Source organism: Sitophilus oryzae, unplaced genomic scaffold (genome assembly GCF_002938485.1).
Source record: "Sitophilus oryzae breed Bouriz unplaced genomic scaffold, Soryzae_2.0 scaffold_1057_pilon_pilon, whole genome shotgun sequence".
Taxonomy (NCBI): Eukaryota; Metazoa; Arthropoda; class Insecta; order Coleoptera; family Curculionidae; genus Sitophilus; species Sitophilus oryzae.
Genome location: NW_022145679.1, coordinates 184,440 through 201,942, shown reverse-complemented (window position 1 = coordinate 201,942; position 17,503 = coordinate 184,440). Strand labels below are relative to the sequence as shown.

Here is a 17,503-nt window from a genome sequence, read left to right as displayed (position 1 = left end):
AAAGTTACTTACTTTTTCGTGTCCAGATCGTATGTACATTTTATAAGTTTAATTTAAAATTCTTTAGCGCAGTACCGAGCAACGTCTATTTTCTTCGACGTTCCATAAATCCTCTAGGGTAAAGGTGCCCTCATACCTTTACCTAAAAGATCTAAATCTTATGGCTTGACTAAAAATGCGCCATGTTTTGGATTTCACCATGTTCACAGACATCGTCACTGATAAGCCCCCATTTTGCTTGTTTTCAAAACTATTTTTACTTTATTTAAATTCTTAAACTAAAGGTCTCAAAAGACTATGCTCATTGTTCTTCTTCCTGTGCATTGTGCTTAGCCGCACGTTGGCCATTGTCTGTACTCTTCATAATAATGTGTAGAGTGCCGTTTTCGGTCCTTCGAAATATGGTGGCTGCGTCACTGATGTTACACCAATCCCGTATGTTTCTTAGCCAGGAATGTTGTTTTCTTCCTGGGCCTCACCGTTCCTCTATTTTTCCTTCTAGAATCAGCTTAGGGATGTAATATTTATCTCCTCTAAGGATATAGCCGAGGTATGAAACTTTTCTTTTTTTCGAAACATTTCGAAAGCTTCGATGCGGTTCAGGGTTCTAGCCTTGAGAGACCACGTTTCTGCGCCGTATAGTAAGATGAAACATATGTAGCATTTTACTACCCGTAGTCTAAGTGCTAGCGGGAGACTGCGTGCTAATAGGAAGTTTTTAAGTTTGAAAAATGTTGATTTTGAATAATTTGTTCTCAGTTTAACTTCTTCACCGCAGTCCCATCGTTCATTGATCATGGCACCTAGATATTTAAATCATAGTACTCGCTCTATAATATTTCCATCCGCCGTCAATGCGGTGGTGATTATAGGCTGGCATCCTATTACCATAAGTTTGGTCTTGGTAGCATTGATTTTAAGACCGAAACGATTTCCCATGTCCTCTGTCTTATTTATTATTTGCTGGAGATCCTCTAAACTTGGTGCTAGGATTGCCGTATCATCTGCATATCTTATATTGTTAACTGGAACTCCGTTAATCTTAATTCCTCCACTTTCTCCTTCCAGAGCCATTTGAAATATCTTTTCGACGTATATTAAATAGTATTGGTGACTGGTGACAGTATACAGCCCTGGCGGACTCCTTTATACACATTGAAGATGTCTGTTGATAAGTTATTGTTAACTTTTATCTCCGAGGTTTGGTTCCAATATAGTTCCTGTATGATTCTAATGTCTTTGGCGTCTATTCCTATCTCGAGCGTGTTATGCTCATTAGTTAAACATATTTATAGTTAAGTAATAGGCCACCGATCAATATACACACAAAATATACCTCTCATAACTTCATCACAATCAAACTCGTAAATGTATCATAAGGGATTTAGTATATTGCAAGAAATTAAAGGTAATCTATAGCCAATCTATAACTAAAAAATAAACCTAATATTAAAAAAAACCTAAACCCATCATTGTCATAAAGGTCGAAAAAATCTAAAACTAAAGTGTGAAACAAACGAAGTTTCTTGGTCCAGATAATTTTTGTTTATTTATAATACTAATCATATCGTCGCGACCTAGATTTGAGGTTTTTGTCTAAGGTTGCTTAAGTTCCAGGTTCTCTCTTTAGATTAAAACAACCGTTATAAAAAAAAGTCTATTTATTGAAGAAAGTAAAAAAAATTAAGTAAGAAAAATTAAAAAATGAAATATAAGAAATAATAATTAAAATGTAAGAACAATTATTGGAAAATGCCAAGACAGAATATGCTCGAATACTTACATTTTTTATCCATATTGGATCTAAAAACTCAACATCTGATTAACTTTGAGCGTTGTGCAATATGCAGTTCCCTTATAATATCCGTTTTAAGTGTTCAGATTTTGCCTGCATAGGTCATGACTGGTAGGAGACATTGGTCGAATGTTTTCTTCTTTAGATAAAGTGGCGTTTGAATATGAAATATGATTGAATTTCTTCCATAAGTACTCCGTTCCAACATAATTCTTCGGTTGATTTCTGGTAGTAGACATCCCGAGCTGTGTATTAGTTGTCCCAAATATAAGTATTCTTCTACTATTCCCAGTTTTGTGTTATTTATTAGAAAATCGTTTCTGTCTAATCAATATCTGAACTAATTAATCAAAATAAATAATTTCTTTCCAGCCATCCCATGGCGACAGCCGCTTTACAAGAACTCTACCAATACAACAACTACAGCAAATTCTTCGAGGCTTGCCGACTGATGCGCGGACTCATCGAAATACCCTTGGACGGCTACTTGTTGACCCCGGTTCAGAGGATATGCAAGTACCCGCTTCAGCTGGCCGAACTTCTCAAGTATACGAGAACCGATCACGAGGATTTTGCTAATATCAAGGAGGCTTTGGAAGTGATGAGGGGCGTGGCCATGTTGATCAACGAGAGGAAGAGGCGAATGGAGAGTTTGGAGAAGTTGGCGGGGTGGCAACAGCGCGTCGAAGGTTGGGAGGTGAGTCAAAATCGCAGGTTTCCACACTTTATTTCTCGTAGACCGCTTTCAAGATTTTACTTGTTTTGGTGGACATCCTGCTACTGCATTTCTACTATATTCCCAAAACTCGTCACAAAAAGTAAAGACTAACGATTGATATTTGCATCGTGCCGTGGCCCACTGGACCACTTGGGGATCACTGACTAAATAATCAAAATGTTTACTTCATGGCTATCTAAACCATTCAAGTATTTTAGAAATTGTGCGACTTGATACTACAGAAAAAAACATTTTTTAATATTTAGAAAGTTTTTTCTCGGTTCAGGCTGAGTTCAGATTTAAACCAAGCTTAACAGTTTAATAAGTTGTTCAATGACTTCTTATCGTTGAACTTTAAACATTAAATATTTTATGATTAAAATTGAGTATATATTTATAAAGTAACTATATCGACTCCAAACTCCATTCTGTGAAGCCGAGCCGGTGAAATGGGTATATAAATCTTTTGAAGGAATTTGCATAAGTCGCTCAGTTAGGCGTGCTCAAGCGTAGTGCGCAAGCCTGGATTTTGAATTATCGATTGGATAACTAAACCAATAAGAGACCAATCCTCAGAGTAAGGGCTAATCGATATTCGGAATTTTGGAGTTGCGCTATTGCGCCAATGTCTGCCTAACAGACTAATCTTTATAGAGTTTAAAAGTATATGAAATTGAGCCAGCCAGTTTTGAGGGGCTTAGACTAATAAATAAAATAGATTTAAATTTTGAAATTTTTAATGCCATCTTTTAGCATTAATCTATGGGGTGTTTCAAAAGTTGTTTAAATATCAGGAAAAGAAAAACAACATAGATTAATGCAAAAAAATGACATTAAAAACTACAAAATTTAAGTCAGAGTTATTTTATTTATTAATCCAAGCAACTTTGGCTTTTAATCATTTCATAATCTTATACAACAAGAAAAATATACCTAAACAGAATTGGGGCAACGGCAAAACACCGGTTCCCGAGAGATCACCGAAAGTAAGCGACGTAGGGCGATACTAGTGGACGGACGAGTGACCGTCTGGAAACACTGACGGGCTGTTGTTTCCATGTAAAGCAAGAGTGAAAAAGTCTATTGCTACACAATGCTCATTCGGGGACACTCAATTTTGTTTTTGAAATAAAGGAAATAATTGTTATTTATATATATTTTATGTAAAATTACACTCATCAAAATTATTTTTTACATTTTTACCTTCCTATTTTATATACAGGGTGTTCAATTAGTGCGATAAAGTCCAGTATCTCGTTTGCTATTAAGAATTTCAAAATAATGCTAATACAAAAGTTTTAAGTAATAATAAATTGCTTCTTGTTAAAATATTTTTAATTATACGGGGTGTGTCAGAAAAGTGCTACAGACCATACTTTTTAAATAAAATACCCTATATATTTTTTAAGATTTCAATTCCTGGTACTTTTTCCAGCATTTTGATATAGGGGTGAATGGTTTATACTATGTGTATCAAAAGTTACAGCCATTTTTATTTTTGACGCTCTATACCATTTACAGTACTTAATATTATTTTGTTTTATTGCGTCAGGATATTAACAAAATGGTATTTTGTCATTTTATTTATTGAATTTACAAGTGAATATTACAACTTAAAACAATGTTGACAATGATATTGTGTTACTTGGATATTTCAACTGAATGTATTTACTGATCTACAAAATGTTATCTTTATCAAGGCTTCCTCTGGAGAAAATGGTCGCATCTCGTTGTTTAACCTTTCTAAATTTTTTATTTTTGCCAACTCTTCGGGACTAGAAATCGTAGCTTTTTTGATGGCTAAAGCAACATTTCTCTTTTCTTTTCTTGTATATCCAGTCTGAGTAGCAAACGCAAGTTCAGCAGGACATATTGAAAAATCAATTCATGTGTACGTCTTCTCTTAGTTCTAGTACTAACAGCACTAAATTCTCTTGAGTTCTTTCGCGAAGGCGTTTTGCATGTTGTTGAAAGGTGCTTTGGCACTTAGATTTATAAACATATTCGTTAAGCCAAATTACATGTTTCTTTAAAAAGTGTTTCTTATTTCGGTAGCACATTTTCCAACGTTAAGCAATTTGAGTTGAAAACCATGATATTTTGTTGGTTAGGTCATCATCGTCAGCAGTAGGGATGCGTTGTATGACAAAGTCGGCCATCTTTTTTCTCACAACTAAAGAAGTGGCATTTCCCATCCAGCCATTTTCATTCAAAAGCTCAAATAAGTGTTTTCGACTCACGCCCGAAATTGTACAAAATAGGAAAAAAATAAAAATTTCACAAGGCTGCACCTATCAGCAGCTCAGTATATTGTTACACGATAGGCAGATATACTAGCTTTAAAATAAATTTAGTTTGACGGTGAAGAAAAGGGTCGTTTTTTTTTCTGAGCCTTCCATTCTTTAAACTTTAATAAAATTGTAAATACTTCTTTGACAACTAATTATCAATCAATCAATCAATATTCATGTTTCGAAATAAGTAACTAAACTTACCTAACAAATGAGCAGATATGTCTGAATTAAAAAACAAACCACGATATTCTAATCTCAACACAACTACCAAAACGAACTTCAAGATACTCGAGAACAAATTCTATATAAACGAACATTTATATTTTTGTTTACTTCATTTCCTCAATTTTATCGCATTCCGATCCACCAAATACAAAACTCTGATATACAAGTAAGATGGGACTTTATTCTATTTATAAAATTATACATACTATCAATCTTCAGTGAAGACAAACTTGTCACCTAATGTCCCCGTAATTTTTACATTTAGACCACTGTGCGCCGGTGGCCGAGGACCGTGGTTCGGATTCCGCGTAAACAAAGTATGCCCTGTCCAGATTAGCCCTAGCAGAAAAAAGGAAACGTTAAATTAGAATTTACATAATAAATAAAATTGCCGAGTTCAGCGTTGTTCAATTGAATTCAAGTTTAAACTATGTTTGTACAACCGCTCCTTAGTATGTTTTGCTTGTGGACTGATAATATGATCGTAAAAAAACGGCGTTAAATTTCGTTAGAAATTTCGAGCGATGACTTCCATCTATAATTTTACATATAAAATGGCAGTAATTTTAATTTCTAAGCCAACTCTGACGCCGTTTTTTTTCGACCCTATGGTATATAGTAAATTACATTGACACTGAATACATTTATGTTTTCTATTTTAGGGAGAAGATTTAATCGAATTAAGTTCACAGCTTATCTATCAAGGAGAAGTAGTCAGAGTAACCTCGGGAATGTGGACCAATAACATCACGCTCTTCTTGTTTGATCATCAGATTGTATATTGTAAAAAGGTAAGCTTAAGTAAAAAACAATTAATACATTTTAATTATATTTTCTAACATTTATTTACAAAAAAGATGAAATAATAACAATTCAACAAAAAAATCACATATTTCTCTTTATAAAAACCTAATGCCAAACTCAGGCGACTCATGTGCTTGGCAAGTACAGCAATATTTGCGTACTTGGCAAGTTTACCAACTTTGTAAATAGCCATGGCAAGCTTGGAGTCATTATTCTACTTATTATTGATCCAGTTTACTCATCCTGTCTAGTAGAGGTGTTTTATCTTTAACATTACTTAAAAGTTGCTGTAATTTATTAACAAAATTAAACAAAATTTTATGATTTACATTCTTAATAATTAATTTTATACAACAGATTAAGTCTCTATCAAACCGTATTGAAAAATAATTTGACGTATCTTTATCCACATCGAAAGTCCAGTTCGCAGAAATCATAAACTAATATTGAATCGACTAATGAAGGAGCATAACCATTACACAAAACTACATTCCTAATGTAATTTATTTCTATTTTATATCTTTAGTTGGTAAGTGGAAAGAAATTCTTAAAATCTAAAACCATAGTAACTGCTATTGCATTTATATCTATGTAAAATTGTGTACTTGATATTTTGTTTTAACTCCAGTGAACATTGAACGTTAGTACATAAAAAAATAAAGTTAGTCTATCACTTTATACTTTTTATTATTTTCTTCGTAATATTTTTATATCTATTGCAACAGAACTTTATTTCATATAAATTTTATTATCTTTTAAAACGCCTTAAACTCAAAGTTAATATGTCAAAAGTTTTAGATAGGTACCCTACTTCGATATAAATTTTAAAAATGTTCCACATTTTGAAGTTCAAAAGAGATTAATCAATTTTTCTTTACAGGATATTCTTAAGAGGAACACTTACGTGTACAAAGGAAGGATCTACCTAGATACTTGCGAAATTATTGATGTACCTGATGGAAAAGGTAAGAACAATTCTCCCCCTTTTGAATATAATATAAACTTGTACAGATTTCTATCTAAAACGGAAAAATATAATCATAAATAACAAATTAAATACAATTATCATATATGTACAGGGTGGGTCAAATTCGACGCTTTTAAATGGAAACACCTTTTTCTATAGGAGATAGACGAAAACTAATATCGGTGTCTGGAGCTCAGTTTTTATCAAAAACATGTTGGTGAAAACCGCACATCAATATCTGTTGCCGTTTAGGAGTTACGGGGTGTTTTTCAAAAATGTGCAGTTTTAACAAATCGCTGTAACTTTTTTGCTATGGAAAATTTTTGTATTTTCTATGAAAACATTTCAAAGCACCTTTTACGTAGAATTTAATGGTTTAAGTATAATTTTTAAAATTAATAATTTAAGAGTTTTCAACAGGAAAATTGATTTTTTATTTGGGACACCCTCTATGTTTTTAAATAACTGAAAAGAATTTAAAATTACCTTTCCAAAAATATAGCACACTTGATATTTTGTTATAATCCCCTTCGAAATACAGAATATTTAAAAGTTCGCCACTTTTAAGTAGTAGGCTTTGGACCCCTTATTGATGATATGCCTAATGGAACTCGAAAACATATTTTTCCAGCAAGACGACGCACCGTCTCAGAACGCTGAAGTATCAGCAAATTTTTGTAGTCAATTTCAAGAATAATTGAATAGCTAACCAAGATCCCAGCCGTTGGCCGTCGAGGCCGCCTGACTTGTGCCCATGGATCTAATCCTATGGATATATTTGCGGAAGAATAAGGATGCGGAAGAATAAATGTTCCTTATTCTTTCCATATAATAGGGAGTTTTCGTTGCTTACAAATTGCAATTCCGGTTAACGCTAATTGACAACTTTGACATTTCAATTTCGATTATCGTATATCGTAACCGCTAACTGCCAATATTTTACGGACGTTAGCCAAAGCCGTTAACATAGCGATACGCATGCGCACTAGCGCAGTGGAACACAACATTGAAAATACAGATCTAACCTAACCTCATTCTATTTTGTTTTATGTTTTGATTATTTATTTTATCTGTATTAAACTCGTTGGGAATTCTTAGTGCTTCAACTAATCGAGGAATGTCTTTTTTCAAAGCGGAAATTAACTTTGCACTCTTGGTCAGATAATACTTTCTAGGTTGAACTCCCATAAAGTTCTGCTCGATATTCATTCGATGTTGTTTCAAACCCTTCCAACAGCATAGCATCCTCCAAATCCGATTCATCACTAGAGTCCAATAAAATTAAATTGTTCATCCTCTATAGCGATACCCAATAAAGTCATATAAAGCACTTTCAAATCAAACAACAATACAAAAACCAAAATCAAAACACGACGCTACAGGCTGTGCTCTCAGTCAGCTGTCAGTTTTCGGTTATCGTATCGTATGTCGGCTCCGAACCGATGAACCGAAAGTCCGAAAACTGTTTTTTATCTGTCAAAATAGCGGTTATGGTTACGTATCCGTTAACCACCGTACCAGTTGAATTTTTTAAAGCAACGAAAACTCCCTAATCAAGAATTAGAAATACTTAGTAGTTAGGGAGGGTATCTTTCACCCCTACTGAGTTAATGAATTCCGCGAGAAATGTTCAAAAGCAGTCCCGTCTGTCCATAACAGAGAGAGACGGTTGATATGTCGAACACCTGTAGCAAAATCTCATGTCTTGGTTTGCTATTTATTTTTATTGTTATTAGATATAGTTTAAATGTGTTTGGTTGGTTAAATATATTCTAAAATTGTTATAAAATTCTGCATCTCATAGCAAATATTATTTTCGTTTTAATTGATGTTCACAGCTAGAATTTTTTTGCATTACAGCCGGTGCCGTTCAAAGCCTACTTATTTAAAGCGGGCGAATTCTTATATACTCTATATCTCGAAGAGGAATCGAGCAAAATATCGAGTGTGTTATATTTTTGAAAGGTAATTTTAAATTCTTTTCAATAAATTAAAATAAACCAGGTGTCTCATACAAGAAATCAAATTTTCTGTTTGATAATTCTTAAATTATTAATTTAAAAAAAAATATACTTAAACCATTAAATTCTACGTAAAGGTGCTTTGGAAATGCTTTCATAAAATACAAAATTTTCCATAGCAAAAAAAAGTTACAGCGATTTGTTAAAAATGCATATTTTTGAAAAACACCCTGTAACTCCGAAACGGTAACAGATATCGATATGCGGTTTTCACCATCATGTTTTTGACAAAAATTGAGCTCCAGACACCGATATTAGTTTTTGTCTATTTCCTATAGAAAAGGGTGTTTCCATTGAAAAGCGTCGAATTTGACCCACCCTGTACATATATGAGAAAAGTTAATAATAGGTTCGTTCCAACACGTTCTGGCTGTTCTAGTTATTTAACTCGTGTGTAAGCTGCCGGTTACGTTAAGGGTGAACACAGCCAGACCCAAATTTAAATAATATACAGGGTGGTCCGAAGTGTATTCCAGAAACTTCATCATATTCTGCAGACAAAATAAGTAAAAAGTTCGTATAAATATATGTCCTAAAAACGCTTAGTTTCAGGAGATACAGGTATAGATAGTTTCATTTTTTATTTTGATTTTTTCCAATTAATTTTGAAGTAACATCAATATGTTGGATGAAAATTGGTATATGGGGAGTTTTTTGACATGAGAAATTTGATTTCGATGTCAATATGACTCCTACCTGTGGTGGCACCCCTCTACTTACATGTTTTTTAACTGTTCTGAAGAGTAATAACTTTTTGTTCGCACCTGTATTAAACTACTGAGTGAAAATATATACCATTGTGATAAAAAAAAAAAGTAGGTACAAGAATTTATAATAGTCCCAGATAGAACTCCTGGTCTATAAGGATATCGATATGTTCTCGAATTTTGGTTTAGCCAACAACACTGTTTTTTTTGTTTATCCCTAATGCATCTGTAATGTCCTTTATGGGAACCCCCATCCCTTAATCGCGTAAATATAATCGATTTTTGCTCTGAAGTTAAAGGCATTTTTTAAAATTACGTGACACTGACGCAAAGAATTCTGATGACACAGTTAGTTATCAGTTTCAAAGAAAATATTTTATTATAGACCAGCATATTAAATCATATTTTGTTGTACTACTTTTTTTTATCGCAATGGTACATTTACGACGCTTTTTACTTAAAAAAGGTCTCTTGGTAAAAATCGCTAGGGGTAATAGTCCTCTAGATGAAATGTTGTTTTTTGGGTTATTTATATATATTATAGTCCTCTAGATATTTGAAATCAAAATTATCAATACCTGTCATCATTCACATAAATAATGGAGTACTGAATAAATACTGAAATCATGCAATTTGATGTTTTTGTGCCAAAAGTTCAACATAAACTGTTTTATCATCATTTTTTCGAAAAAAAAATGATTTATTTAAATAAATAAAAAATTATTATTTCAGTCAAATAACTATCCCCACTCAACGTGTTTATTTTTTATCAATAATGACGTGTATTGAGTATTTCTATTCTAAAGATCTTGAGAACGGTTGCTTGTAGCAATTTTTACCAAGAGGCATTTTTTACATAAAAAGTCACGAAAATGTATATTTTTTCACTCAGTAGTTTTATACAGGTACGGACGAACAATTATTACTCTTCAAAATAGTTAAAACACATATAGGCGGCGCCCTCTACAAATAAAGTTATATTGACATCGAAGTCAAATTTCTCATGTCAATAAACTCCCTGACACAAATTTTCATCCGAACATTGTCGTTACTTCACAAATTATTTGAAAAAAAAATGAAATAAAAATGAAACTTCTAAACCCTGTATCTCCGAAACTTATCGTTTTAGGACATACATTTATACGAACTTTTTTACTTATTTTTATCTGCAGAACAAGCTGCCAAAGTTTCCGGAATACAGTTCGGACCACCCTGTAGATAAATGTTTATCGGAATAAAAACTGACGCTAGAAAGAGCGCTAAAAGTCAGCCGACTTTATCCTTGATTCGTTTTTTAAACCAATTTAATCTAACAGATCAAGGCTGCGGATTTGACATGTGGTCCGCCACAGGTTTGGTCTGCCACACAAATACAAAATCTTTATCCGCAGAAGAAGTTCGCAAGCCAGATCCGCAGGTTAAATCCACAGGCCAAATATTCTGGTATGTGGAGAGGCTATTGACGTTCTGTTAAAATGGCATTACATGAATACAAAACTCCAAATTAACAATTACTAGCTGATCACAGTTACTTAATAGTTCACACTTGACGAAAAGTTTTAATACAGGGTGGCCCATCGAAAACGTTCCGCAAGGCATAACGGCCAGGGTAATTTTCTTTTCAGAAAATCCAAAAACACGTCAATTTTGTTTGTGAGGGTGGCAACTTTTGCCCCAAAAATGATTGCAAAATCTTCAACCCTCTAAGCTGCGGTGTCATCCCCCAACTTTTTTCAAATGGGAAGGGGGGTCAAGTGGCACCGCAATGAAAAGGGCTTTCTATTCTCTATATTTACCAGCTTCGTTTTTGAAAATCGGTCAAGTCATTGAGAAAATATGAAGGATTGAAATTTGAAAAGTTTATTTAAACATTTATCAGAGTAAATGATAAGGATAAATTCCTTCGACCAATTTGCTGTTTTTTGTTTTGGGGCAAAAGTTGTCCCCCTCACGAACAAAATTGACGTGTTTTTGGATTTTCTGAAAAAAAAATTACCCTGGCCGTTATGCCTTGCGGAACGTTTTCGATGGGCCACCCTGTATAAGAATTGTTCAAGGCTAATATATAAAATCCTTAAGTGACTGACACACTGATTAATCACGATCCTGCTCAAACCACCCAACGTAAGAAGCTCAATTTTGGCATACAGGTTGATTCTAGGGTGTAGAGGTTCGATAAGAAGGCATTTTTCGAAATTCCAGTTCCAAGGGGGTGAAACCACACTTCAAATATTACAATACTTTTTTATTTAAAATACGATCAAGTTTCCGAAAAGACGCTTAAGCACGTATATTTTATTTTGTTTTTTACATATTTTAAGAGTTTTTAAAAATGTGTACAGGGTGTTTCGAAAAATCTGGTCATTGATTAATCACGATCCTGCTTAAAGCGCTTGACGTAAAAAGCTGATTTTTGAAAAACGGATTGACTTTAGGGTATAGAGGTTCGATAAGAAGGGATTTTTCGAAACTCAAATTCTCAGGGGGTGAAACCACCCCTCAAATATTAGAATATTTTTTATTTAAATACCGGTGAGTTTTTCGGAAAAACTCTTAAACATGTATATTTTATTTTGTTTTGTAAATTTATACAGGGTGTTTCATAAAATATAACCATTGTGTAATCACGATTCTGCTTAAACTGCTTGACGTTTAAAGCTGATTTTTGGCAAATGGATTGACTGTGGGGTGTAAGGAGGGGTTTCTCGAATTCCAAGGGGGTGAAAACGCCCCTCAAATATTACAATATTTGTTATTTAAAAAACGGTTAGTCTTTCGGGAAAACGCTTGGACACCCATAATTTATTGTTTTTTACATATTTTGAAATTTTTTAAAAAAATTATACAGGGTGTTCCAAAAAGTTGGTTAATTGATTAACCACGATTCTGCTTAAACCGCTTGACGTAAAAAGCTTATTTTTGGCAAACGGATTTTTCGAAAGTCGAATTCCAACGTAATGAAACTACCCCTTAAATATTACCAAGTTATATAATAATATCGCCATATTGTTTTTTTCTCATGCTGACATAAATGTGAGAAAATTTTATCCAGTTTGTATGTTAATGGAAATTCTTGCTTTGCTTTATCATCACCATTACGAATGATTTATTCGACGCGAATGAAGTCGCGGGTACACGCTAGTACTTTATATTTTTCTTTGCTTCAGATTCCAACCTGGGTGTGAGCGTTCGACACGCCATCAAACTGCTCAACCTGACTCGAGATAAATGGCTAATGTTCTGTTGTCGATCAGCTAAAGACAAACAGCGATGGTTGGACGCCTTCTCCGAGGAGCGAAAGCTGGTGGTAAAAGACCGCGTTGACGGCTTGGAACTGCCACAGACCGATCGCCATCTTGCCAGAGCTGCAGCTAGTCGACAGAAACGACCACCAAGGACACTAAGACGTAAGTAGCAGTGATGGGCGGTGGGTAAATACCAAATGGGTATAATAAATAAATTTGGGTATATACGTGGTATATACCCATGTGTAGGGTATATACCCACCGAGAAAATATTTCTTAGGGGAATCCCCTTGGAAAATTCGATTATTCACCTATTCTAAATTGAACTCTCTGCGTTTGGCTGTATTTTCGATACAATTAAGTGTGTGTGTGTACAGGGTGGGTCAAATTCGACGCTTTTAAATGGAAACACCCTTTTCTATAGGAGATAGACCAAAACTAATATCGGTGTCTGGAGCTCAATTTTCATCAAAAATATGATGGTGAAAACCGCACATCAATATCTTTTACCGTTTCGGAGTTACGGGGTGTTTTTCAAAAATGTGCATTTTTAACAAATCGCTGTAACTTTTTTGCTATGGAAAATTTTGTATTTCTATGAAAACATTTCCAAAGCACCTTTTTACGTAGAATGTAATGGTTTAAGTATAATTTTTTTAAAATTAATAATTTAAGAGTTATCAACAGGAAAATTGATTTTTTATTTGGGACACCCTCTCTGTTTTTAAATAACTGAAAAGAATTTAAAACTACCTTTCCAAAAATATAGCACACTTGATATTTTGTTATAATCCCCTTCGAAATACAGAATATTTAAAAGTTCGCCACTTTTAGGTAGTAGGCTTTGGACCCCTTATTGATGATATGCCTAATGGAACTCGAAAACATATTTTTCCAGCAAGACGACGCACCGTCTCAGAACGCTGAAGAATCAGCAAATTTTTGTAGTCAATTTCAAGAATAATTGAATAGCTAACCAAGATCCCAGCCGTTGGCCGTCGAAACCGCCTGACTTAGTGCCCATCGATCTAATCCTGTGGATATATTTGCGGAAGAATAAAGGTTTCTTATTCCGTATAATCTAGACCAGAATTAGAAATACTTAGCAGTTATGAGGGGGTATCTTTCACCCCCACTGAGTTAATGAATTCCGCGAGAAATGTTCAAAAACTGCCCCGTCTGACCTGTAGCAAAATCTCATGTCTTGGTTTGCTATTTATTTTTATTGTTATTAGATATAGTTTAAATGTGTTGATGTTGGTTAAATATATTTTAAATTGTTATAAAATTCTGCATCTCTCATAACAAATATTATTTTCGTTTTAATTGATGCTCACAGCTTGAATTTTTTGCATTAGAGCCGGTGCCGTTCAAAGCCTACTCATTTAAAGCGGGCAAATTTTTATATACTCTATATATCGAAGAGGAATCGAGCAAAATATCAAGTGTGTTATATTTTTGGAGAGGTAATTTTAAATTCTTTTCAATAAACTAAAAATATACAGGGTGTCCCATATAAAAAATCAAATTTTCTGTTGATAATTCTTAAATTATTAATTTTAAAAAAATTATACTTAAACCATTAAATTCTACGTAAAAAGGTACTTTGGAAATGTTTCCATAAAAATACAAAATTTTCTATAGCAAAAAAGTTACAACGATTTATTAAAAATGCATATTTTTGAAAAACATCCCGTAACTCCGAAAGGGTAACAGATATCGAAATGCGGTTTTCACCATCATGTTTTTGACAAAAATTAAGCTCCAGACACCGATATTAGTTTTTGTCTATCTCCTATAGAAAAGGGTGTTTCCATTTAAAAGCGTCGAATTTGACCCACCCTGTACACTCTTAGTAAATATAAATATACTATATAATAAACAAAATATGTTTTAGTAGGGACTACAATAAAAAAGAAGAATGAAATTATTGGGCAATCCTACATAAGATTAGCCATGAAACATGGCTAATCTTACCACTATGTTTCCATGGCTAATCTTACCACTATGTTTCATGGCTAATCTTACTGTAGGTTTGCCCAATAATTTCATTCTTCTCTTATATTCTATACAATACAATATCATCTATCAAAAAACGGCTACTTAAAAATATAGAAATAGACGGAGAGCTGGCTACATAAAAAACCTTATCATCATTACATTGCTCATTTTCCTTGTGAAGTATCCTTTTATGTAGTCATTATGAAATAGTCATGACTACCAGCGCGATCCCGGTGCTTAAAGCGGGGGCCAATCGAAACGGTGTAATTTTGACACTAAAAGTATTATAAGGTACACGAGTTATAATGGCGAAAATAGCTTTTATTTATTATTAAGAGACTAAAAAAATTGTTGGCAGACATTTTTCTCGTGGCTAAAATGCAGGAAGACAACGCGAAAGAGGCATGAAATTTTGACAAAAAAAATCATCGCATACAGGATATGCGTACCGATTGGTGGAATGTCATGTTTATTTATTTAAAATGCCGTATGCAAAAGGGCAGACAAAAAAATCATGGCTCAATCAGCGGTAGACAGTTATCAAAAGCCCGATATTACCCTACAGGGTGAGTCTTGGATAAATGCAAACATTTTCAGAGCTGGTAGATCTCGATAAGAAATATATTTTCTCTTTACCGTTTTCCAAACAAGTCCAAAATAACCGAGTTATTTTTTTGCGAGCCACCTGTTTTTTTCTCTATTGCATCCATACTTTTAGTGTCGTAACCATAGACATATAAAGCCGTAAGCATGGTAGGTTAAGAAATAATTAACCGTGGCTAAATTTTCGGTGTACAGGCGTGGATAAATTTTCGGTGTAGGCAGGTACTAAAATATACAGGAAAATTTAAAAAAATGCACGATTTTCAACATTTTTTTTGCGAGAAAAACCTCATAGACAGGTTCCTGGGGTCGAAATATATCATCCCTAAAAGTATTTGCACTTATTTAAGACGCACCCTGTATAAGCGTTTTCCGGAAACGCTCTCCGCGTTATCAATGGAAACTTAATGCATGAAGTCTACAAAAATTTTACGGTGCAGATATCGACTCAGAGGAAGATTCAGTGAGGATCTGCAGAAGGACGAGTCAGATACAAATAGTGAGACAGAATAGTAAATATATGATATCTGTTATGGAAATCATAAAAAAATATATTTATCTATACTGATTTAGCCATGATCTTTTTGTCTGCCCTTTTGTATACGGCTTTTAAAATAAATAAATGACATTCTACCAATCGGCATGCAGATATGCTACAATTTTTTTTTCAAAATTTTATACCTCTTTCGCGTTGTTTACGCGTTTTCGCGCCTCTTTCGCGTTAATTTAGCGACGAGAAAAATGTCTACCAACAATTTTCCACGTTTCTTAATAATAAATAAAAGCTATTTTCGCAATTATAACTCGTGTACCTTATAATATTTTTAGTGTAAAAATTTCACCCTTTCGATTGGACAGACATGACTATTTCATAATGGCTACACAAAAGGATACTTCACAAAAAAAATAAACCATGTAACGATGATAAGGTTTTTTATGTAGTCAGCTCTTATACTAAAAGCTTGTAATGTTTCGGTAAAACATTAGATTCATGAACTATGAGCATAATATAAAATCAACGTAGCATTCCGCCTTGGAATAGCTTTAAAAAACTATTTACTTCATGATTTTCGAAAGTATTCGATTTTTAAATGAATACATATAAGTATACTAGTTTTATTTATCGTGAATTCCATATTTGGTTTATTAAGATTGATCAGTTATTTATATACTATTTTTCTTTTGCAGAAAATAAGAAATTCAAACATCAATCCAGCTACATCGGCTCCTCGATGCTGCAGCTGAACACTACCTCCTCGAATTCGCTGCTGGGCAGGAAAATGGGCAACTGGTTCAGCTTCGGCGGCGGCAAGAAATCGCGACACCACGACGTTCCCTGAGACCGGTCGCGCGCTCTTTTGGATCGTCCTGTATATAATTTGACGTGCTGAAACGTAGGGTGCTCTACCGTTGGATGTGTCCGTTGTACAGAGATTGTTATCTATTAAAGCCGGTGCCAAAAATTTAAAGATAAATTAAGTGATTCGTCGATATCCGGAAGTATACTTAAAAACGGGTGTGTGGTGGTATATCGAAGTATCCGAAGAATACGAAAGCATTAGGAGACATATCACTAGAAGAACTCTGTAAAAATTCCCCCTCGAAAAATCGATCGAAAAAAGTGCATATTTATTGTTGTAAAATTATTTCCTTTTCAGTTCGATCTCTAAATATACCTTTTTTTGACAAAATACTAACAAATGTTAGTAAAACTATATTAAAGACACTAATGACAGATTCCTGTCCTTTTAACCACAGATAAAGGAAACAAGTTTAGATTAGAATGCGCGGCTTGCCGCCAAAACTTATAATAATTGATTTGGAGCGCATACGTTGTAGGGCGCTGCTATAGCGGTTGCTAAGAACAACCGCAAACAAGAAAAGATAATTTTCTCTTGTCAAAGTCAGAATAGGGTTAGGTATTTCATACATTTCCTTATACAGGGTGGCGCACCTCATTCACCTCGGTTGATTAAACGAAAACAAAAAGATGTAGAAACGAAATATTTTATGGGTATACGTGGGGAGGCAATGTGTACAATTTAAAATTATTTTGAAATATACAGGGTGTTTCAGAACTTAGATCCATACCAAAGTTATATTTTTTCTTATGGAACACCCGG

General features: G+C 33.9%; 1 protein-coding gene across 1 annotated transcript in view; it reads left to right on the top strand.

Annotated features, from left to right (window-relative positions):
* Window positions 1-17,207, top strand: part of LOC115875464 (rho guanine nucleotide exchange factor 4-like) — a 59,698-nt gene extending 42,491 nt beyond the window's left edge. The window contains 5 exon segments of the mRNA XM_030890936.1: window positions 2,168-2,492; window positions 5,695-5,823; window positions 6,717-6,801; window positions 12,699-12,938; window positions 16,569-17,207. Coding sequence (XP_030746796.1) covers window positions 2,168-2,492; window positions 5,695-5,823; window positions 6,717-6,801; window positions 12,699-12,938; window positions 16,569-16,720 — 931 coding nt within the window. The 3' untranslated portion in view covers window positions 16,721-17,207.
* The last annotated feature ends 296 nt before the right edge of the window (window positions 17,208-17,503 follow it).